The sequence below is a fragment of the Perca fluviatilis genome, chromosome 6 (assembly GCF_010015445.1).
Source record: "Perca fluviatilis chromosome 6, GENO_Pfluv_1.0, whole genome shotgun sequence".
In the NCBI taxonomy this organism is placed as follows: domain Eukaryota; kingdom Metazoa; phylum Chordata; class Actinopteri; order Perciformes; family Percidae; genus Perca; species Perca fluviatilis.
This window is the reverse complement of record NC_053117.1, coordinates 16,379,520-16,405,169: the sequence shown is the minus strand read 5'-3', so window position 1 is coordinate 16,405,169 and position 25,650 is coordinate 16,379,520. Positions and strand designations below refer to the sequence as shown.

Genomic DNA, 25,650 nt, shown 5'->3' with positions numbered 1-25,650 from the left:
CACTGAAAGCTGATAGAAAATATTTGCAAATTATCACCAGGGTCTTTAATTTGACGTCACCCTTCTCTTAAACCTTATTACAGTAGGGTGGGTGTTGTGGGTGGTGATGGCACAGTGGATATGACACATGCCTTTGGTGTGGGAGACCAAGGTTCGATTCCCACTGTGATATATCAACCAATGTGTCCCTGAGCAAGACACTTAACCCCTAGTTGCTCCAGAGGCATGCATCTTTTACGTGTATAGCAAATGTAAGTCGCTTTGGATAAAAGCGTCAGCTAAATGACATGTAATGTAATAACAGTATGTCCTTTACACGATGGAAAAGAAAGCGTCAAACTGCAATTCTTTTGTCTGCTTTTTTCAGGCTGGGTAACGGAGAGAAGGCAGTAAAGGACCAGCCAGTCAAGGTTAAGTTGCCACAGGAACTGAACGTTGAAGGAAGCAACGCAGATGTGGATGTCGTCGACATTGTTGGTGTGGCCTGTGGAAGCAGACACTCCTTCATATGGACTGAAACTGGGCGGGCCTACAGTTTTGGGAACAACTTCTACGCCCAGCTAGGCTATGACGTCCAGAGGCTTGACTTCAAAGACCACCAGGTATGAGGATAATGGTGTGTTTACAGTGATGACCAAAATCAAAACTAGATACATGATTAATACTGGTACCTTCTGAATATCGTAAATGCTTTGACTTTGGGTTAACACTCTTCACACAGCATAGTCTATATCCACGACGTTCCAATTCTGCGGGATGTCACCTTCTGCTTTCTTTGTGTTGTAATTTTAAACTCCGGTGGATTTATGAAGACTATGGTCAACTGCTCTTCAAATCTCTGCAGGTTAAATGGAGACAGCTAGCTAGGCTATCTGTCCAATCTGAGTTGTCTGTTGCACGACTAAAACAACTTTTGAATGTACACGTTCCACCAAAACAAGTTCCTTCCCGAGGCTATTTTGCAGCGGCACTGTGGCTCCACTTGGCGCTTAGCACCGCCCAAGACGATTGCGATTGGTTTAAAGAAATGCCAACGAACGAGAGCACGTTTTTCTCCCATCCCGGAATGCTGTGGGGACTAGCCAGATGCTCCTCCGGAGCGCCGTGGAGAAAGGTCTGGCAATGCGAGACTACACAGCGTAACATACAAAACAAACAAAAATGTGGACTCATCACATGAAAACCAATGGGATTTTGTAATGTTCCCTGAAAACATCTACATAATCTGTACAGTACACTATCATTAGTTTTTAATTCATTGTTGAGAGAGAGAGAGAGAGAGAGAGAGAGAGAGAGAGAGAGAGAGAGAGAGAGAGAGAGCAATGGAGGCAGGACTGTGTGATGGATACCTCAAGGGCCTGGATGGCTCTTTGCTGGTTGTCTCTATATCTCTGTCCTTACATGGCTTACCATACAGTAGCATGCTGCTGAACCATACAAACCCTAAATTAAGTGCTGTGGAATTGAAATTGGCTCTCTTGTGAAGTGTTCCACTTGCATTGGAGCTTAATTTTGCCTACTCATATCATTTCATTCAGTCCCTCAGTCCCTCTTTTGCTCGCTGCAGCCCATCGCTCCCTCTTCCTTCGCATGCAAAATAAGCCCATTTAATGTGACAGTGTCTAGGTGAATGATTGCCACTCAACACTTGATATATGGGTATGTGCTTCTGTGCGCATGTGTACTGGATATATTATATTTCCGACACATTTTCCCAGTCTCTTGCAATGACATTAGTGCATTGTTAAACATTACATCTTTCAGTTTTTTACACCCACACACTGTAATGGATGGATTAAAAAGGGGGAGAGGCTATGTGGCAGGTTATTTCAGTCCGCTCTCTCTCACTTGGTCAAAATATTGTTCTCCCGTGCTGAAGTCAGTATGGAGAAGCTTAAAGAAAGTACCCAGCCACCTGGCAGTAGGATTGAGTCTCTGGGGCCAAACCTCTCACCTCTCCTCCCTGATAAAGGCCACTCCACTGGGATCTGCATGACTGCACCCAGGCCTCACCTCTTTCTGCTAAAGCAAAGGATACTGAAGGGGAAGCAGCAGCAGCGGCAGAGAATGAGACCTGGTGGTATGTGTAGCTATACCAGTGGCCTCTGATTGCCCCAGGTGGAGGCCCAAACCTGGCCCTCTCTCCTGTATACCACCAACCTCCATCTTCTTTCTATACCCCCATTAGTTTTTTTTTTCAGTAGGTCCAGAAAAGCTGCTCCACCTCCAGCTATCCCCCCAGACTCCATACTATACGATACTGACTATTGTTGTAAAGAATCTGTAGGTTGGAACTGCCGGCTTCACCCCTAAGGCTCCATTTCTCTTTAGCGTCTGAAATGGAGTGGTAGGAGACTGCTGAGATCTGGGAAACACTATATTCTGTTCTTTATTGGCCCGGTGATAAGGTGTTGGGATTCTGCTCACACCTGTGAGCCCATTGTTCAGGAATTTCACCTGCAACAGGCAAGGTTAGACAGAGCTCCTATTTAATGGTTTGATTGACATTATTTTAATGGCACACCGTGGGGAGCTATATGTCTGTGAATGGAAATGAAAGTTAATCTTTTTTTTTTTTTTTTTTACTCTCATGTCTCTGCCCCCCCCCCACCCCCACCTCTCTCTCTCTCCTCATTAGGACAATGACATTGTCATTTTCTCAGAGTTTTGAGCGATGTGTTTGTATGCAGATAGGAAAGTGCCTCTTTAGTTCTCCATGTCCTGCCTTATATACATTTTGATAATAATTAGCAATCACTGGCTAAGTTATTGCGGAAGCTATGGTAGTATCAGGAAAGTCTGTCCCTGTACATACACATACGACCAGGTCTCATTCTCCCTGTGTAGCTAACATAGCTCAGTCTCTAAGTAGGCTAACACCTCCTAGCTGAAAATCTACCACCCGTTGTCTGTATTTCTACAAAACTAAGCAAAAAGCGACCGTGGGAGCATGAAAATAAACTCTGTTCCTAAGTGTGACACGTGTGCAGCTTGAGCTTGGCACGGCATCCATGTTCAGCCTGGCTGAGCACAACTTGTTTGAATGTCATATTTATCCCTGTGTTTTGTCAGAAAATTAACTTCCTGTGAGTTTGCGGCAGAGCCGAGCATATGGCCACAGCTCTCTAGAGATGACAGCCTAGCGGAGCGGGAGCTCGCCGGTGCCGCTGCCCTGCTCTGGCGGCAGATGCTCCGGGCTTCTCCGCGATTAAGTGGAGATCATCACTGTTTTCTTTGAGCACCGCTGTGCCTTGTACTCTGAAGTGTTCCGTTAATCACTGCCTGCCTCCCTGCCTTTTCCACACAAGCTGCCAAAGCACTCATTAAGTTTGAATCTCCCTCTCACCACTCGCTTGCTCACCGTGCTGGATACATTGCTTTGACGGAGTCTTAGCGGTCCCCTTTTTCTGCAGGAACAAAATGGTTTGTTGCACCTGTTTTGCTAGAAGGATCATGAAATCCACAACATTCTTTGCACGCTTGTTTTCTAGCCCTCTTCTACTGTTCATTCATTTTTGAGGCATACATACTGTAAAATAAGTGTCGCTCTTTGTGTCGCGGAATGTTTTCTCTCCTCTGTGTATGCTGATCTAGTCTGTATTTGAGTTTCTCCCCAAGCGCTAAGATGCTGTCTTGTTTCAGTACAGGCCTGTGAGGGGAGTGAAGCCTTTTTTACGCTTGTGTTTTTGTCCCAATAGTGCCCCCTCGTTCTGCATATCATTTGGAAACTGCTAGTCACTTTTACAATTGTTAAACTACATTATCCTCTGTGTGTGTGTGTGTGTGTGTGTGTGTGTGTGTGTGTGTGTGTGTGTGTGTGTGTGAGAGAGAGTGTATATGGAGTTTAAGGTATCACAATCCAGCTATAATGTAGAACACAACTATGGTCAAAGAGGAACAAAAAAGATAGAAAGTGACTCTTTGTTACCACTCTAGCCTAACCTCCCCCCCCCCACACACACACACACACACATACACCCAGCGTCACACATCCGGTTGTGTTGTGTATATCTCCTACACAAGCAACCGTCCATTGTTGTCGTTAAACATTGTGACATGCTTTAACCCTGATTGATCTTGATCTCCAACACAAATAATAATGTGATTACAGGCTTTTCTCAGCTTCTGTCTTCACAGCAGTGGAAAATAACATTAGATATTTCCTTTCATGTTAATCGCCTTGGTTGGAAGTATACCTCGGTGCACCAATAGGCCCTCAGTAATGCCTCCTTTCTTCTTAAAAAAAAAAAACACATCCAAAATAACCTATTTGCAGCACACCCACACACACATTGCTTAGCTCTGTAACACCGTTATTCTGCACCCATCAAAGCCTAGCTTGCTTGTCCTGGTGCAGCGATCGTTCCCCCACAATAGCGGGATGGCATTACTGTGCCTTTGAAAGCATTTGCATGGCAAAGCAATTGCACGCACCTTGTAAATAAAGGAATTGATCCTGTTCATCGCAGGTTGGATTTCCTGGATAAAGCTGGGGGGAATGGATCCCAACGCCATCTCACATCGATATACACACCCTGTTTCCTCATCCTTAAGTTGACTTTGCAATAACTGTCTGCTTCTTAATCTTGTCTGTCAGGCTGTCGGGCAGACACACAAAAAAAACGTATGTGGTTCTCTCTGCTGCATTGGTTAGTTGGCAGACACGCTGATTAGTGCCAGTTCGCCTCTTTTTCAATATGTAGATACCCAGTTCGAAAGCTGGCCCTATTCATTGAGTCCAAGTACCAAAATAGCAATTGCTGTTCTCAATCAACTATGAAGAAATTGGTTTGCATTGTTGGAAGAGGTTGATTAGTGCCTTTTTGAAGAGGCTCTTGAAATTACTTTCAAATCGGGCCGAGTTGACAGACAGCTCGTTCCATAATAATTTTACAGCGTAAGGTCAGCAATAAAGAATATTGATGTTTATTGTTATAGTTAATACTTTACAAGTGCCATGCATTTGTACCTTCTGGGCCTGCATATTGTTATTCAACGCAATAAACGTTTATCTCATCTACTCAAATCAAATCTATTCACAACTGTACAAATTGCCGCTGCGCTCTTGGCAAGGTACAGCTAATTTTTCGACGAAGAAATTCCTTGTCAGGAGCAGCCAAGGGAGGAGGTGTCAGTTTGATAGCACAAGTACACTAACGGCTGTGCGGGAGCATAAGCGTTTGCTGCGCTTCGGTGGCGGCGCGTTTGATTGTAACACTGACCACCGGTGATGCCAACCCTGTTGTCCTCATCTGAGCTGCCTCTTGAGACTTGAACATGGACGTCCCTCCCCCACATCTCACTTCAGACTGAGAGAGAGAGAGAGAGAGAGAGAGAGAGAGAGATAGGTCTCTGTATAGTATGTACTTTTATCATTTGTCTATTGTTACACCACAGTTACAAGCTATGCAGTACGTGGGAACTCAGTGTGGGTGTACAGCGACCTAAACTACTATGCCCATCTCCCCTAGGGGCACCTCAAAGGATGCTTGTTCTGTTCCTTCTCTCAGGCCCTGGGCTTTGCTGAAAAACGAGAGGCAAGTGAGAAACTGGGAAGAGAAAGGAACAGGGGGAGGTAGTCTCAGCTGTGTAGGAAGGCTAACCTGCGCCTCTGGAGATCATGCGTCTTTTCAAAAGTGCCAAGGCAAACCCATCTTTCTGACTTGTTTAGGACCACAGTTTTGAAATAGTATTAAGACCTCTGCTGCACTCTGGAACTCACTATAGCCACTCTTCATTGTTTGCTATTCTTTTCACCATTAGATGCTATGCAAAGTTTGCACTTGAAATATGCATTATTTTCTCAGTGTGAATGAGAGAATATGGTGTTTTTGACCTTGTTTCAGTTTGAATCATATGCCCCACTGTTTCCTAATACGCCCCTAGTGTATGTAATGCTGAAAGCACATTTATTACACATCAATAATTCTGTACATTTCCTTCTGGAAAACTAATTCTCATAATAGGATTTTGTCAATGTGATTTGAATAATGATCTCAAAACATCCCATTTTAGGCTACTTAACTAAATAGAATATTACTGATTGCAACACTTATCCATGGTTGGGGTTTTGGTAACCTTCTTTTCTGTTTCTTGCCAACAGCCAATTTTCTCTCAATTAAAGCATGATATTAGCACTCAGTAGGGCATAAACAGAAACAACCGTACACTACTGAATATCATGCCTTGATTATGAGCTTAAGAGTGGGTGTACAGATGGATCCAGTTTCTATACTCCTATTAAAGTGCTGGTGTTTTTTTATGTGTGTGCATGTGTGAGAAAGGGAGAGGCAATCACTGCCTGCATGTGCAGGAGTGGGTGTCTATGTAACACTTGGAAAAGCTGCAGGAAAAGCTGGAAGTTATCAGCTCTTAAAACCTCTGGAAAAGGAGGGCATGAGGAAAAGAAAGACAAAAGTCACAGGTATAGTGGGAAGAAAAAGTGTATCATTACATTGAGAGCCAGTCAGTAGTGAAGCCAGTTGGCCAAAGTTAGCAGGAAGCTGTCCTAGTAAATGGCAGCAGCTGCTCGCAGTTCGAGAGAGCATGTCCCAGTCAGAGGAGAAAAGCGATGGCATCTACATTAATACTACCTTAATGGCCCATCTGGCACTCCGTAGGGTCCCTGGCTGCGCCACCGACTCATAGGCGTTTGACAGGCAGTCTCCAGCGCACCAGACGCGCATGGCATGCCAAATGGCGGGGAGACGCCTCCGTGGCGCACAGATCTGTCAAACTCTCTCTGACGCTGTAGTCACACAGGCAAGGGAAGTTAAGGCAAGTTTTCACACGTGATTGGTTCTTGACATGGATGGGGAGAGGGAGGGGGGAGCATTAGGAGAATGACTGGCTTGTCTATCTCTCACATATGTGCACACTCACGGGGCACACACACACACACACACACACATCTTCACACATACACACACACTCTCCATACTAGATACTAAGTTGCCATGACCAGATTAAACCTCAATGAGAAAGCCAGGTTAAGATTAGCCAGTGGTGGATTCACTCTGCTCTGATGGCAAATGGAGATAACAAATATTATTGTTGCTGCGAGTCACAGCCTCTCTCTGTAAACAAATACTGGAACAAATTGCTTCATTGGAAGAAATTGTGGAAGGTCTTATCAAAACACTACAGGGGTTTCTGGCTATAATTGGCATAATTGGTTGACAGAGCAGGCTGCAGTCCATGATGTGGCACAGCGATGCACTTTATGGGAACTGAGTGATCATGGCTTTAGGTCTATAGATTGCCCCCTTAGATGTTTAAAGATACTGGGCAAGAAGTGCATTAATTAATATGCAAACAATGGACACTGTCGCGTCCATCGGTATGTTAATAACGGTAAATAATTGACTGTGTGTAAAAAAAAAAAATCATAATTGAGTCATACTGTATATTTCCTTACGTTATGTCATCATTCTTTAAATCATTGCGAGATCCAGAAGATGCTTTATTTTAATCAATTATACAGTCATTAAGAATTTCCTTGTGTCAGCACCTTTGTGAACTAATAATGTTCTGTGCACAGGGTTAAGGAGAAACTTTAGCCAGTGGATGATCTCATCCAAATTCCTACTCTGCCCTATGTGCTTGGCCTTTCCATCGGCCCCTGTTGAGCTACACAATACTGGCCCAGTGGAGGTTTCTCTAAGAGCAGGTCCCATTCTGCAGTACCCACCAGCACAGATCACAGTCCCAGAAGTCTGTATCACACTGCTGCTGGGAAACTGTGGCTTCTTTCTGATGAGTAAAGTACACACAAAAGTACAGCGAGAGTGCTTTAAAACATTTGCTACCGTTCTTTCTCTCACACTTTTTCTTAAGGACATTTTGAGAGATAGCAGCAGTTCAAAAATGGAACGGAAGGTTCTTTAGAAAATGCATTTCAAATGGCTTATCCAGTAGGTAGCCCCAGAGGACACCTCAGGGATAAACCTTGGCAAGAAAGGAAGATAGAGGGAAAAAAAAGTGAAATTGGAAAGAAGACACAGCCGTGACTAAAACAGTAGAAATATATAGAGAAAAGGTATCCTCTTAACCCGCCGATGCCTCTTCAGTGGAATCACAGCGCTCCATATCAGTAGTCCCTTTCTGAACATTGTGCTGTGTTCTTTGTTTATAGAAAAAGTCTCGATCCACTGATGTCTCTTGCCCCAGACAGTCTCAAATGTAGACAGCCGGTGCAGATGAATTTCTAAATGACTCACACCACTGTTAGACACTGTCCCAGTTTAGTGTTGTTGTTTCGTGTTTGGTGTTAATGATGTGGCTGATGTCTTTCTTGTATTTTACAGTAAATCAGTGGGGTGATGTCCACGATAAAAACTGGTGAAATTTAGGTCAGCTGGACAACTGCCAAGCTGCCAAGATTTGTGTGCAAGAAGGCAAAGGGAGGAGAGACATATAGAGATGAGGGCTGAAAGGAAAGAGGAGAGAGAGAAAAATAAAGGAATCAGCAAAATAGGTTTGGGGGTGGGGGGTGCGGGGATTGTGAAGAGAGAAGAGCAGGAAGAACTCTTCAACTTTCACTCTCGTTCCCAGATGTGTTGTAGGCAAGACGTAGCCTTTGAAGAGCTTGTGGCAAAACAGGCAGTTCATGAATACACACACACCATCTCCACGTTCCCTCTTTCTCATATACTTCCCCTTGTCCTGTCTCCCTCTTTCAAACTCTTTCCACATCTCCCTCTCTTTATCTTTCTCCCTGGGTATCTCCTTTCCTTAGTGGCAAGCCCAGCTTGGGGGGGTGTTTCTGTGCTACTGTGAGTGAACCTTCACCGTCTCCTTCGGCAGGCAGCTGTCCCCGCACAACACGCTAACACGCACATGCTGCACTTACCCATGCCTCCTCCTGCTAACTTTGATGACTTACACATGTGACCAAAATGGATAATTTACAGCTTTAAACAATACACCTCTGTTGTTAGTTCGATTTATTTTCAGGAATACTTAGAGAGGAAAGGACTCTGCAACTCTTTTATGTGCAATCTACTCTAAAGCCACTAGAGGGAGCTTTTATTATGCTGTGGTCCCTCATGCCAGGATACTGTTTTAGAGTACTGTTGCTCCAGCAAGGAGGCACACTTTTTTTTTAAATGTCCCCTATATTTGTCCCTAAACGCGATCAACTGTCCTGCATTGTGGAGATCACAGCCTCTAACCTGGGCAAGAGACAAGGACACACGTTGGTATTCAGAGTGTGCGTTCTTTCAAACTAATACAGTAATTGCTTCTCATGTGTTTGTGTTTTAGCGCAGATATCCAGTAGTGTGAGTCTATGTGTGCATGTGCAGAGGTGATAATTCTACAGTTGCTCAGAAGCTTGAGCAGGGTGTATAATGACAATAACAGAGAGCATGCCTAGGCATGCTTTCAATCTGCTCCCCAAATGTAATGAGTCTGGGCTGAAGGCTGGTAATCCCAACTTGATCAAAAACGGGAGGAAATCTGCAAATGATTTATTATATCCTGTGGAGATTCATCAGTTACACATGTCAAAATGATGCTGAGCTGAAAATTAAAAGGCATCTTTCGTCACCATTATTTTCCTAATATAGACGGAAAGTGGGAGCTGGAAAGCAATTCAGTCAGGACAGTAGAGGAAAACAGTTTTATCTGGTTCAGTTTAGCGTGTGTTGGATTTTATTTGATCTCATTCCATCTGTATACATTTTATCTTTTCCTCAAAAATAATGAGTCAGTTGTACAATTACAGTAATTTAAATAAGAAACATTGCCAACGCTTTGTTTCTAAATTGTTTTTCAAAAAGTCATTCTAAAGAGTACCCCATATTACGCATTATTTGATTTCTTATTATATAAGCATGCTTATTATTGAATTCAAACATCTTTATTTCTGATTTATGCACACCTTAGATACACATGCACTTTTACTGTATCCCCACCTGATGTGCACCATTGCCCTTCTGCATTCCATCAACCTGCAGAAGACTAATGCATATTGCCAGTTAATCATATTTTTCTGTCTCGGTCCTCCCTAATAGGAGTGGGGTGACATGACAGCATCTGAACTAGACTCCCAGGGTTGTCCTGCCAGAACGTTACACGATCTTTCCTCTCACGTTACTCACGCAGGCTTGGCCGATGGGATTTGCCGTACTCTGTGCTTCCCCTCTCCTCCATTCCTCCTGGCCTTTTCCTGTGACAGGGCTGCCGATGATACAGATCCGCTGTGACATTTTACATTGTGCTCCCTAATTGCAGCAGCTGATAGTGGGATAGCTCGCCATACAGCTGTATATTTCCTCTTTTTCCCCCCCACCCTTTGGCTTTTTTCTTTTTCTTTTCTTTTGAAAGTGGCTAGCGCAGGATGTTGTACTGGTTTAGACTAATTGCATTATCCGCATGTTGTGTGATGGTATGGCATTAGGTGTTTCACCCTGCTGTGCAACTCCATATGCAGCAGTATTTTTATGTAAAATCCATTAATTTAACTGAAACCTTAAACAGAATCTTTTTTTGTTGTTCATTTAAAATCCTCATTTCCAACATTTACATAAGTGAACAAACATGTTTTTTGGGCCAAAGTGTATTTGTCCGTTCCTTCCTTTGCTCTGGTGTTGTGTCCTCAAGTGTCTCCCACAGCCTGCAACTCCCAAAACTGAAAGCCAGAATAAACCTATGTGACAGATGCAGCTCTAATTATACAGTTGTTTTAAGACTGTCATGTTGCAGCGAAAAGGGAGCCAGCCATTTGGGAAAGTGAAGGAGGAGGGTATGAAGTAGGAAGGTGCGATTTGATGGACGGACATTGTAACACCAGCATCTGGTGATAGTTGCAGCTGCCGTATCGTTTTCCCACTGCCAGCTTGCCAGCTAAATAAATATTGCCACGATCTGTCTTGTAGTAGCAAGTGTAAATTACTTTAACACGTCAATAACTAGTTTACAATGATGTTTTTTCCTGCCATTTCAGGATATATATTGATTTCACATTGCTCTTAAATGGCACTAGCATTGTTTCCCTCACCCTGAACTTCGTTTTTCACATAGGCTCCAGAGGAACTTGGCAGGAACAGGAGATGAAATGGAAAAACTATTCACCCATGCAGTTATTTTACTTTTGTGCCTCTTATGATAGCATATATCACATTTGTGTTTGATTGTGAGCTCAAGGGTCAGATTTGTAAATGTTTGTCTTTGTGTGTTGTGTGCTTTTTTGTCTTTTTACACTAGTAACATGTACTGTGTCTGTAAATGCTTTTTGAGCCATGACACGTTAACTGTAGTGATACATTCTGAAGCTCTTAGTCTCACCACCGGGATGCAACTAGTGTAACATGAAAACCTCGCTCTAAAAAAAGTGCATCTAGTTTGTTTCCTGCATTGTTAAATAAAGCTGATTATAATTAGCATCATAGACAGAGAGAAATGTTTAGGGTCAATGTTACCAGTATCATTTTCTATTTTGTATGCTGCGTTTCAATATCTTCCTAAACAATAGAGAGAAATAATTAGTCAAGGAAAGTGTTTAGGTCAGAAACAATGCCCACAGTATACATTCTCTGTTTGTGGTGTGTCAAAATAGACAAAGAAAATCGTAGAATGTACATTATGTAAATGTCTCTGAATGAGGCTTCAAGGCTGTTATTTGTTTGGATATGCCCGTGTGTGCACCCATGAAGCATATTTGCAGGCGTGCTTACACTTCTATATTGTGTGTCTATTTTCATTCATATGGGTTCCTCCTCGCACGGACAGATGTTGGGAAACCCACAAAATCAGAGCTGAAGCCGCACTATAATCACCGCGATTTTAATCAAGGTCTCGCATTGTGACCCACTTATTTTCTCACAGTGCTGATTGCACTGCAGTACAGTGACGACTAGCATTACAAAACTGCAGCCTGTGATTAACCTTCACATCATATACATGTCCCATAACCACCATACAGCCAATCCTAATCCCAAAATTACACCCACTTGGACTGGAAAACCTCTCCCTTTGTCAAATTTAAACATTTTCCTCCCTCATCCTCCCATCTTGATATGATACAATGATGATGCCTGCTTCGTGCATATGAGCAAATTGAGGTATGTCCGAGTGTGTAATACTCAACTGACAAATTTCAGTCAGACTGAATAAATCTATTTTTTTTTTGCATTTTGTGCAAGCATATAGGCTCACTCTGTGACCTACCGATTTTTTAAGTTAAAAGCATCCACCAAATGGGATACAAATAAAACCCACACATAATTCTGTTATAGGCTTTTGTGAGAAAAGGGAAATATTCTAGCCCTTCTTAGCTGTTTTCACCAGCATTATAATTTTCACATCAGTGATAATAGAGCAGATTGATTATTCATTCATTCTTCAACACCATTTAATTGTGTGGCCAGAACACTCCAACTTGGGGTCAGCAGGGTTCTCTCTCATTTACACAAAGACGCATCAACACACGCACACAAATTCAGAAATGTCTCGCTTTCCTTCTCTCCCTCACAGATGCTCTCACTACGCCTTCTCAAAGGGGCCCCCAAAACATGCCCAGACTGGAATTCGCCAAAATATCATTTCTCCTATCAAACACACACTGTGCCCCATCTCAGTCCCATCCCACTTAATCCTTCAACATCTCAATTAATACCCCTTAGGAGGCATGGCGCCCTGCAGGGGCACAGGCTCACTGTGGTGGTGGATTCTCCCTTTACATTTACACCACAGAGGCTGTAGTGCTTTCATTTTAAACCACGTCACTAAACTATCACTTAAACTCCATCTCTGTCCCAATCAACACCAAAAGATTAAACACATTGATTCAGGAAAAGTTGTCAGACATCATGTGCGTGTATGTGCATGTGTTGTGTCTTTGCATTTGAAAGTTCAGTCTAGTTATTATGAGGATTCAGGGACTTTGAATCTCCCGCACACAACCATACATTGTCATTTATGAAATGTATTTATAAGTGTGTTGTTTGATAGCTTGGAACTTTAAGGAAGTTGAACTGGTAAAGGCAGAGGGCTTTAATATTCAATCCAAGCCATACAACCTATTCCATACCTGTAGATCTGCAACAGTCTCTGTCCCCTGTCTCTCTCTCTCCTCTCACCCTGCCTGGTCCTCCTGTTCACTAGCTAATGGATCGTTGTGGTTTCCAGGGTCTGCTCCAGAAATGTTCTCCTGCGGAGATCTCGTAAGAAGTGCCCTCAGCTGGTCCCTCCGTCTGCCATTAGGCCTCTCCACACTTTTTATCCCTAGACCTCTGAGACCTCAAACTGCCAAATGAGTTGAATTATGGCCAGTTATGTGGAGTGGAGCCGGCGTCACGGGGGAGAGGCCTGAGTCAGTGGAACTAACCACACTCCTGACCATTAAAAGGCAGCCTGACACTGCCTCTTCATCTTCCCCCATGCTCTCAAAGGCCAGCACTGCAAACCCATGTCCCCCAGAGGAGAGAAACAGTACAGCAAACCGACCAATGAGCCAGTCAGTCAGTCTGGCAGGCAGGCAGGCAGGCAGGAAAGCAAGCAGAGCACCAATCTCCTCAATTCTCTAGCTCCCACATCATTAAAATTGTTTAGCTTTTCCTTGACTCTCTTTTTGTTTTTAAGGTGTTTCTTTTTCTCACCTATTTTTGCCCTACATTTGTGTCCTATTTTCACCTGTTTCTCATCTGTCTCTTCCCTCTGTGTTCTTCAATCACCTTCCCTGCCATTTTTTCCTTTTTTTTTTTCTCCCTCTCTGCCCTTCAGCTAAGTGGGTGGGGTTGCGGGGTTATAACCACACAAGGTTAATTGCAGCAGCTAAAACAAGCATGGCAGCCAGGGCCCCAGCTACTGTATAAAGGAGGTCATCTAAGTCAGGCAACCCTCACAAATCCACTCACAACATCCACAGTCACACGGATGCTGATCACGCCAGCCTGGGAGACCACAGTTTGCATCCCTTAAAGTCAGACACAGGAGGCGCACACACACACACACACACACACACACACTTGAACACATGCATGCACACACCCTGCACTGAATTTGATCTGCCACAATAACAGGGGCATCATGACATGATGGATACAGCCCTTTTTTCCCTCCTCTCTCCCCTGTTCTGCCTCTCTCTGGTAATCTTGATGCAGTGTGTAATGTTTGCTGTAGCCGGCGGCTGGAATTGAATGAGTGATACAACCAGAGGTGCTGGGATTACCGTGGGCAGAATTGATGCTATCTGTCCAATGATGTGTTATTTTGTGGAAGTGAGGCAACAAACCGGAGAGAGAAATGGTCGCAGCGCTCTGTATGATTTTACAGTTTAAGTGGTGAAAGACAAATAGAATAACAGTGATGTGCTAGCAGGGGTTGTAAATGGTTGAATAATTTCCCCCGATTTCAACATTCATTTATCTTTTCTACAGTCTTTTGCAGGGCTTTACATGGCAGTTTGAATGCTATTTATCCCTCTGGTCTACTCACAATTGCAGCATCAGCTAGCTCAGCGCCCATCTTTAGAGGTGAGACAGGTGGCGTCCAGTCTCGAGTCCTCTAATAGGGTCGGCTCAGGAAAGGGTCAGAGGTAAACTAATGACACCTGCAATAGATGCTTCTTTCTGGAAGCCTAAGCTAAGGCTGAGCAGGGCTGGGCTTGTGGGAATACAAGTGTGCTGCTTTAAGACTCAGCAGGCTGGGCTTGGGTCAGACGCTAACCATTGAAAAGACTAAATTCAGCTCTTTTTGCCGGTTTGGGGCACAAGCTGAAGGTCCTGGCTATTGTTGTGGGGTCAGGTTGCAGCCGTCCAGATTGCCAAAGCAGCTGACAACCATTCATCACAAATTCAGCAACAGTTCAGCACTGCATAGCTATAAAGTTCTGCTTAGGTAGGTTAAAGGCTTTCGACAAAAGTTGTCACTTTTCATAGTCCATGCATTGTAATTGTGATATTGGTTTGTAGTTCAAGTTATGAACATTAGAGGAGGTTTTCCTGATTTTGGGAATGTACATTGTTGTTGTTATAGGTCTCTTTTTTTCTTTTTACTGCTCTGAGAAACTTTGGTAGGCAGCAATTTTGCACAGTCGCATCTTCAACAGTCACCTCTCTTTTTGTCCTGTACATTTTTAACCTATCAAGAAATTTCTTTTTTTCTGGGTTCCAGATGTATTTATATACATATAATTTGGTCACTTATTTTTCGAGTTTTGCCTAAAGCACAGCTGGGTTTCTTCTACAAAGTTGATCAATTCTAGTTTGCAATCATGTTGGCTATTGTGGGCAAATTCTTACTGTTTCTTTAAAAACACCTTTGTAGGCTAACACACTGCTTACTTACTCACTTGCTTTTGATATACAGTAGTAGTTACAACTACTCTCTCTTCTGTCAGTCACTTAAATTTACAGTATGTGTTTATGTGTAATAATTGTATGATTTCCGGCTGGCTTTGAGGGAAAAATTAAATAAGAAGGGCTATTTCTCTCCCCTCTGTAAACAGCTGGCAGCATCCCATGCTTGCACAATTAATTGGCATCTAATTGGCAATAATCATTTTTACTTAAGCAGATTTAAAATAGGCAGTTGCCCCTGGAACAAACAGCTGTTGGTGGAACCTTCTGGCAACGTAGCATGGATGTTTGAGGATATGGCTGATCAATGCTTACGGGAGGTGGTCCATACATGAACACTTACATACCCAACTGTTGGCACACACTTGCACAAGCATTTCTACCTAAATCCATCAACCGTGCAGGAAGATTAACTGTATATTGCCTTCAGGTGGACTTGATGCATACATTACTGTTACATGCACTGCACTTATTTATTACCCCAAATGTTGGGGTTTAATTGAACTGTTTTTTATCATAGTTCCCATTGGTAGTTCCTCTAATTGTTTTAATGGAACATTTATAATGCAAATTGCTTTCCGTGTCATTCAGTCAAACAAAACATAATAATGTAGGACGCCAGGGGTTCTAATTCACAGTAATGACCGGCTCGCACTACATTATACCTTAGGTATAAAGTCCAACACCATGCTAAGCTTCTATTTTCTTGCAGATAGGTTTTATCAGGTTAGCAATATTACACCTAATTAACCTGATAGTTTCTTTGTATCTGGGGATTTTGAAAACGTGAAAGATCACTGTAATTAATTTATGGTGTTAAAGAGAGGAGTATATGTGCTTTAGTTAGAGAGGCTGTATGTAAGATTCAGTTAAAAAACTTTTCAGTCATATTGTTTTTAACATACTTGTTGAATCCTCTTTTGACAGCTTTTAAGGCCAGACCTCTGCAATGTGAATCTACAGAGTTGTGATTTCATTTAACTGAAAGCAATCCCGCCAAGGTCATGATTCAATATAAAATACTATGAAGAAGTTCCGTACTGGCAGGAAGGACGGAGCCTTGCGGCTGGCAGACAAGCAGGCAGTGAAGAATGAATTAAACACAAAATTGTGCTTTGCCATATAACTCATCCGGCCGGGAGTTACTCAGACTGAAAGCCAAATAGGACATGAAGAAAAAAATGTGAAACTGTAGTTCATTTGATAAAGGTACATTGAAAGTCTCTTCGACATTGGCTTTGGGACTTCTAATATAATGCACAAATTAATTTACATGATGAAGTCTCTTCTTTTTTAAGCCTTCCCCTTGATGAAAGGTGAAATGAGTGAGGGTAAAGAGGGAGAAAATAAGTGTGCAGGATGCTGAAAAGTAATGTCAAACGACCTGATTGTGAGAAGGGAAAGGATTAAAGGCATTGTTTGAGCTGCAAGAAGAGGTACCTTCCACACCACTCGCTGCCATCTTATCTCGCCCCCCAACAGTGGTTTAATCTGTTGGTCGAGCCCGCCTGCAAGTAATTTCAATCTGTCAGACAGACAATGGAACTGCCACCTTGTTGTTCATCACGGATTACTGTACTGCGCATCCTGTCCCGCCCCTACACAGACCCCTGACAAAGGACTTAATTGAATATCCGTCCGTGGCTAATTTGTGTGTGTTCCACACAAGCCATCCAAAAATACATACAGACTTCACATGCGTGCTCTTTACAGTAAGCACATGCAAGTGCCCATAAACAACCAGGAGGCACTTGCCTCCTATAGGAATTCATTTTGAGGCTATTTGTTCATTAAGTCTGATGTTGAAAGTCAGGTATTATTGCTTCCAATCCTTATGGCTAAACTGTAAACAACTTGAATGGACCAGATTCAATTAACTCTGTCTAAACCTAACACATAATTACATGAAAGCACAGAGTGAGAGGAGTGGGAGATAATGGAGTTTTTTTTACCCTTGAACCTTAACCCTACTTTTCCCATTTGTTTATCAAATTAATTTAAGCCAGCAGATTTGTTATGCTTGGGCTTAAATACATATAATCACCCATTTTAGCTTCATATTACACTTGTGCTTAGGCTAATTAATCCTCAATGTTTATCATGCATAAACAGTGATGGCTTTGCATTATAGCTTTACATTATACATCTGCAGAAGTAAGGGACTTTTTAATTCTTTATCAAAATTGTTAATTATTTAGTGCCATCACAATTTTCCTCATTGTCCAAATACACATCTTGTCCTTGTTTTTAGACAAACATTGGGGAATGATGTTGAATGACATTGGTCTCAATGATGGCACATTGAAAGGTTATATCACTGGGAATTGGTTACATTTAAAAAAACACAAATCTGAAAAATACAAATTAATAAATTCCACATGATTGTGTTTGACAAATCTATATAAAACATTTTTATTTTTTTCAACATTTTCCTGAGAATCTCAAATTTGACCAGTGGAGAACCATGGTCAATGTGTCCAGGTTTTCTGAAGTGACAGCTGTGCTTCATCTCATATGATGATGTGTTAAACAAAACACTGCCCACATGTTTGCCTTAAACTAAGTAGCCCTTAACTGCTTGGACAGACAGCAAGCTGTTGCACTTTATGTATTTGTTTATTTTCAAGATAAGGGGCCTCTTTTATGGATAAGCAGCTGACGCTCCCGCTCTGTCAAGCTGGGACAGGCTGAGGGAAGATAAAATAGAGTCTGTTAATCTGGTGCTGGTGAGCAGAGAGAGCGATGTTATTGACCTACGCTGGCAGCAATGTGTTTCAATTATACCCCGCCATCCATTTGTCAGGCAGGCGGAGCGATGGGGGGGGGGACACGGAGTTCAGGCCTGGGTTAGAGTCATTCTCCATCACTTATGATGTGTCTTTGGAAAGCACTTTAATTGAATTACCCAATTTATTCTTCAAGCAACAATGCCCTGGCCCAGACCCATGACGTGAGACAATTAGATACAAGTTTAAAATCAGGCAGTTTGCATACTTCATCTTTTCATGGTGTACACAGGGAAGGAGACAGCTAACTTATGGTGACTTTCTTCCCCTCTTCATCCTCAATGAATTCTATTAATGTGAGTGGTGCGACTCTATCATGACAATTTTATTTTACACCTTCTTGGTGCGGCTGCTTGACATACAGCTTCATGAAACCTATAATATAGTAAGTGGCGCTGCCTGTGTGTTGCTACCCACCCATGTGCACCATGTGTATGCATTCTGTATGAATGCAACTAGTAATTTGTCAGCACAAAACTCCCAATGCTTTGGCTAAGTGGGCAATTGAGACTGTAATGCATTGTACTGTATAAGCAACTACAAGATAACTTCAGCTGATGTACAATCGGTGTACCCTTGACCAATGCAGAAACTTTTCTAATTCATACAATCCATCATAGCCAACATTTGAAATGCACTCTGCATAGAAATGGTGGCCTCTCAGTTGCAAATCCAAATGTCTACATCTATCTTTTTAGCTAGAAAATGCTGCATGTGCAAGGCAAATTGTCAAAACTAGTGTGTACTGAGTTTTTCTCCTTTGTTCCACGATCTTCCAAGCAGATTTCCTTGAATATTTTCCCTGATATTTGCAAATTGCAAGAAGTTGAGTGTGATTAATTCTAATCAAGTTCAATTTATTCTGGTAGAGCAGCTGGAAGAGGCCTAAGTGTTGCCTGCGTTCTGTCTGTGAGCTGTCTGACAAGAGGGCCAGGCTGTCGATCACCCCAGCCCCAGTTCCAGGTGTAGGGAAGGTGCTTGTGTCAGATGCACACTGGCCTACTTGCACTCTGGCCCTCACACCTGGCCGTTCACCAAACTCTGATTGTCAGTTCATCCATTTTCACCATGACAACAAGTCTCGCTGTCTGCTGCCACTATCTGTGTCTAATCATCAGTGTTGCTCTCCCAGTATCTCCACAGCTCATCTTGTTAAAGGCGAAGAATAGTGGATAAAATGTACTCTATATAAGCATGTTATGTACACCAATTATGTTAATTTGCAGTGTTGCAGATGGCCCAGTGTTGATTGCTGCTTTAGGTTTAGGAGATGCAGTCTAAAATTTGAATGTGGGAGCCACGTGAAACTCATTACTGCACAATCTCAACCAAATATCCCTTTGTCACTCGTCATCCATCTGTGCTGACTATCTTTGACAGATAAGCCTATGCAGACCTCTATGCAGCTAAAGAGTTGCACAACAAGCAACCGGGAAACACTATCCCAGTTTTTAATTGGCAGTTCCCCTAGTTAAGCTGAATTTGGGTGTGTTCTCATAACAACAAGTATTGTGAGCAATAAGTCTTCTGAAATAGCAGTGATTGGGAGATAGAGCAGAAAAAAAGAGGATAATGTACTAATACAGGATTATACTGTCCTTTACAAAGTAATCGCTCAATAAATAAAAAGATGCTGAATAATGACAGTAAATAGAATCATTGAGACGTGCGCTTTTTATTTTTTCCTGTGTCATTTTCCTTTGACAGTCTACCTCATCGGGATATGAATAGTTCTCCTCTCCCAGCGTGCTGGCTCCAGGGGCAGGAGAAGCCACTCCAAATGCCAGTCCTCTATGGGAACTGTGACATTCGAAGTGTGCCAAGGTGTGCCGTGTGTTAGAAAAGCATGTGCAGTCAGCTGTAAATTCATCATCGTCATCAGCCATGATGCTCTTTGTTCCGGCTATTGAGGCGAGTCAGTTTAGCCCCCGTCTTCTGTTACAGCATGCTGAAGTGAACCCATGCTGATGTCCAAATGAATGGAGGCCTTTCACAAAGCCAGGGCCATTGAACTCTGGAGACAGAATATTGCCTTAAGTCCTGCAACCTTTGTGGCAGAGGGTTCCTGCCAGGCATGATTCCTGTTTAGTGAATAAGTGGGGTAATTATGGTGCGGTTGGGGCTGTGCAGCAAATGTCACCAGCAGATAAACAGTGGGAGCAACCCTTCTGTAAAGGCCTGATTTATCCACCCTGGACCTCCTGTAGCCTGCAGATGAATTAGGAGCACTTGGGTGTAAAAAAACTAACTAGCTTGTCTTGATTTCACTGGAGTTCAAGGATGCATATAATTGGAGAAACAGTAGTTAGCAGATAAGGCCCCGTGTTAAACCTTAGTTTGTCACAAACCACATCTCTCGTGCGGCTCTGAACGGCAGGTGGTAGTTTGATCTGTGGATGCCACGATAGTGCATGAATAATATGCAATGAATATTGTAGAGTTTTAATTATTTCATGCTGAAAAAATGTTTCAATAGCTGCAACAGATACAGCATGTCACTTTTTCTATCCCTGAGCTACTAACTGAAACCACAGGTGTAAAATAATCCCTCACACTTTACGTTTTATGTGGTGCTATTAGGGAGTGTGAATCTTAAACTTCTCCATTCCAAGTCCCCTTCTCCGTATCTCTGATTGGTGGATGAAACCACATCTATTGCATGCTATTAAACAGTGCCCACTCACGCGAGACTGCAGGGCGGCCTTTATAACATCATGAGCCTGGGGAAATGGGAGAGCCAGCCAGCGTCATTCCATTACCTGCTGAAATGGATGCCCCTGTATCTCCTCCTTGATTAGCTTTGTCTCTAATAACAATGATAGCTTTAAGTGTGTCTAATTGAGGCCAGGCTAGCCCTCCCTCTCTGTGTGAAAGTGCTTACTCATTTTGTCTGTCCTTTTAATAATTACATTATCATTTTACGCCCCTGCCGGTTCCTTGGGAAGTGGGCTGGCGCTTTTGTTGAAGTGAAAGCTCATTATTGGAGCTGAATTATGTGCAGTTTATTGATCCCCATGGTGGATTATGGTGCTCTAAGTTAGTCTAGACAGAATAGTTAGCCAGATGACAGAGAGGAAACATAGAGGCCCCAGGGGAAAGATCCCTGGGCTCAGTTAGCAATTAATGCCTGCCAGGTAATGGAATTTAAGTTTTCACTAAATCCACCAATGCCTTGACATTTGAAGTGCCTTATAAAAAAACATTAGCCTAATGAGACGGTCGAGAGCAGGAGAGGCCTTCTTTTACACACTGTTTCTCTCTCACAGACTTTTTCTTCTGTCTTTTCTATTTCATCTTCTCATCTCATCCCATACAAGCACATAAATGCCCTTCTAGCACAACCCCATTCTGATAATTCTAATAACTTAATACTAAACATCTACACTGGAATGTAGTGTATGTTGGTGCTTTTTGGATATATGTTTTCCTTTCTTGATTGGCCTGGAGCAAGTTTTAATTGATAGGATTTAGTTAGGTCCATTTTCAAGACACGCTTTGCTAATCTTCATCTTAGGCTGGGTGAGGGTGTTTGTGTGATAAAGTGCTCAATGAGTGGGGGAAAGGCCAAAGTGCTGAGTAAGAAGCCAAGCAGGACATTCGTCTCTATAAAGCCGAGGATGGATAAGGATAAAGCTATCCATCATTATCTTGATGAACATGCCACCAACAGCATTGCCTCCATGCCATCCAGGGACAGCAGCGGTTTGTCCTCCTGTGGACTTGTAAGGACCTCAGTCACATGTGGAGTTAAAGGGTGGAGTGTGTGTGTGTGTGTGTTTCCACATCAGCGTAAGAGCTTTGCATTATTTGAAATATTTTGATACTGATACATTACCTGAGTTTCAGTTCTACAGCAAAAGAAAATTGAAATGTTTAATATCTTACTCAAGGAATACAGACTTGTTTTTCTACAAAACCATATTTTCATTAAAGAAGCAGAAGTTCTCAAATGTTAAATGTAAAAACAAACAGCCATACAAGAGCTGCCTAAAGAAAATACTCTAAGATTGGCAACCGTTTTGATTAAAATCAGGAATTATCTGATTGAGGATTATGTAAACAAGAGCACCCATCTGACCAGACATTCAGAGACAGCTTGACACATGTCAATACTTTTTTGTTGGGATCAGAAAAGTACTGAGTTTCAATATTCAGCGCTAGTCTGGGTGTTACTTTTTTTTATACCAAGTGGATTTACCTCTCAAGGAAATCTGTGTAATTCCCCCAAAAGCTGAAAACAATATGTTCACTTACATGCGTTGGTGTTTAAGACACCCACAGGCACACACTTTATTGGGGCAGACTGCCAGTTGCTAAAGTCCACTTTAAAGGATGGCCTTAATGAAAAATACTGGATAGACAGGCAGCGTGCTGCACCTGTTAAAGCAGCCTTGTACATCCTGGAAGCGAGACAGGAAGCCAACAACTTTGCCCCGTAATGAGGCCAATATCCAGCTCAAAGCCTTTCGGTGCCTTTTGTGTGGTTTACCGTGTCCTTGGCTCATAAGCCTTGATAATGTTAGTAAATACATACAGAGGCACGGATAAACTGGGCTGTAATCCACACTACCTCTAGATGGAAGAAGAAGGGAGCGATACAGGGGAGAGGGAGAGGAGAGGGAAGCGGCTGATTAGACTGGTTTTACTGCTCCTCTGCCGACCTAGAAAAACACTGCAGCCCTGACCTTGCATAGCAGAGTCCTTATATATCTAACGATCTCTGAGTACCTTAATGATACAATGTGTTCTCTCTCCCACTCTTTCCCTCCATTTTGCACATCCCTCTTTCATGTCTTTCTCTCCCTATTCTCTCTGTTTTAGCACAAGCTGGTGCACACGCACACTAGTCCACACGCACACAAAGTACACAGCCTTGAAAAAGCCAGTCAGCAGTTTGGGCTAGGAGTCTAGCAAATGAGCTGTCCTATTGAAATAGAAAGGAGAGTGCTCTGTGCTGCAGAAAATGCTGCTATGGCAAGCCTTCCAGAAGAGGGACATAAGGAAAATTACTTGTCCGGACAAAGAAACATAAGAATGTCCTTTCACTACAAATGTACCAATTTACATTTAGACGGAGCAGATTATATCCATTTCTTCCATATTTTATTTCCTTTTTACCCTTTTTTTAACACAACTATATCTCATCTCATTATGATTCATAAAATACCACAACGTGGTGTAAGTGCTGTAAGAGAGAGAGAAAAACTTCCAATTGAAAGAAATGTATTATTGTCATTGATTCAGCGTTCTTTCCTCTCCTCCTCGGTGCTCCATTGGTTTGAACGCTCTCCCAGTGTGGTTAGACTCCTGCAGTTTAATGGCGGCTGTTACACAGCTCAGCTCCATTGCTTTAAAGTTGACTAAACGACCACAGTATCTTCTTACATTCTTAAAGTGGGGGTGCTGAATACTGTGTAATAGTCTCCCATCCCAACAACATAAGTGTATTTTTTTTAGATGTGATGGGTCTTGGCGGATTGATTGGACTCACTAATCAAGCAGTCTGAACCATCACAATCTGCAGATTTATAAATAAAATAAAACACGTTTTTTAAGTCTTCATTAAGCTTTTTGAGTTCCCAGGCCATTTTGTCAATGTGTAGAAAACTGCTTTCACTGGCTTAAGTCATTCATTCTCGCGTCTAATTCCCTTTTTGACCACTTAAAGCATAAACCTCTATTTGGTCCTGGTATTCCCCCTCCTCGCTCCATCCGCCCACAGTAATTAAGTTTCCATTCTGCTCTGAATAGGAATGTTAAGACGGAGAGTTATCACTGGGGCTCATAGCCTCACCCAATGAAACACCTATAGTGACCTCTCTGATTTACCCAATAGGAGTCCCCTCCTCCCCCCTCGATATCCCTCTACCCTTCATGGCCATCTTGTTGTGTGGTCTCCTCTCTTCAGTTCTCTCATTACTCCCTGCGTGAAGGCCGGGGAGGGAGGGGGGGGGGGGGGGGGGTGACAGTGGAGGAGTGGGGTGGTTGAAGAGGAGGGCTTCTGTCCCTGGATGAGTGAGTGTGGATAAGAAGTTGTTTGAATTCATAATTGTGCTCTTGTGAAGGGGGAGATTTGTAAAGCAAGGCTGGGTTCATTGTGTGGCAGTGCGAGTCCGGTGGAGGGTGCGAGCCGCTCAAAGCTAATGTAATCTACGCTATTAGAGAGGGTTAATTAGCTGCTGAACTGGAGCCTGAAGAGCAGGCAGGGAAGGAGAGACACACAGAGAGAGACAGAGAGAGAGAGAGAGAGAGAGAGAAAGACGGAGGGCGGGCAGTAGGGATAGAGAGGTCTTCAGGGAGTCATTAGAGACTGCTTGTTGTAATACAGCCACACAGTCAATAAGGCTAGCCCTCTGAGGAGTAGAAGAAAGGCAAAGATGGAGGGAAAGAGTTTCACACCATGAAAAATAGCTGGATGTCAGCAGCTCTGCCACTGGACACATGTTGGGAAACCGGAGATGGATTTTATGGCTTTATTTTTCATCTGCTGCCTTTTAAGGGCCTTTTAGCGTTAACCCCCAACATTTGCTTGTAAATGGATCAGTTATTCATCGAACTATACTTTATATCAACACATCATCACAATGTCTTTACTTTATAAAACATTATCTGATGACTTCAATATTTTTACTAATAAAACATTTTTGTTTTTTTGTAAATACAAATAACTTTTTCTGCCCTCCTGTTGGCACTGACTCTGGGATGAACTACTTTATTAGAACAAACTGGGTATGAAACTACAGTGATTTCATGCTGTATCTTCATGTGGTTGTTCATTTCCTTTTATAAAATTTAAATGTATTTATAAATAAAAATATAAAATTCAAATTCAAAGTACCAATCTATTTACCGGAATACATTTTATAATGGAGTTGTTTATCTTGCTGCTGTTTTTTTTAATCACACGTTGTTGATCTGAAACACATCTACAGTATAGGTCTTGTTAAACTGACTGAAAACACCTTTAATACTGTAGTTTTGTAGCATGCCATAAAATCAAAGATTCTCTATACCTAAAGATATCTTAGATAGATTACACACTGCCCCAGTGAATGGTACATACTTCATGTCTCCTAAATGGGAGCTGCCTTGTTTGAAAGTGTAGTAAATTTCATGTGGATGGATGAAAAGTTAAAGTTGCATAATTAATATTTTCAGATATTATCAGATAAAAGCCATATTTACAGTAGCATTACAAAAATAAGTTGTCTGTAGCGCTCACAAACATTAGTTGACGTTGGCTTATCTGTATCTAAACAGGTCTCGAACAAAGTTCATTTTCTCCTGATTTATCCGTCTGAAAAATGTCATTTTAGTGTCAGAATGTCCGGGAGATATGTGGCTTGTGAAAAATGGATCCAATGTTTACTTTGGTGACAATTGGGTGAAAGAATTGGTCATAATCTGTGTTCACATTTCATTTTCCCATTGCAATCAATACACTCAGGACCTGCAGCTAGTCTCCTAAAGAAGTGTGGCAGTACGCAACCCATGTGACACAGATACAGGACATGACGCGTCTCGGATCTAAACTGTCTCTGACAGAATATAGTGTCAACGTG

The 25,650-nt window shown here is 42.4% G+C and overlaps 1 protein-coding gene across 1 annotated transcript in view; it reads left to right on the top strand.

Annotated features, from left to right (window-relative positions):
* Positions 1-25,650, top strand: part of LOC120560105 (ultraviolet-B receptor UVR8-like) — a 300,069-nt gene that overhangs the window by 47,319 nt on the left and 227,100 nt on the right. The window contains exon 4 of the mRNA XM_039802276.1: positions 368-602. Within this exon, the coding sequence (XP_039658210.1) occupies positions 368-602 (235 nt within the window). The remainder of the gene's footprint in view (positions 1-367; positions 603-25,650) is intronic.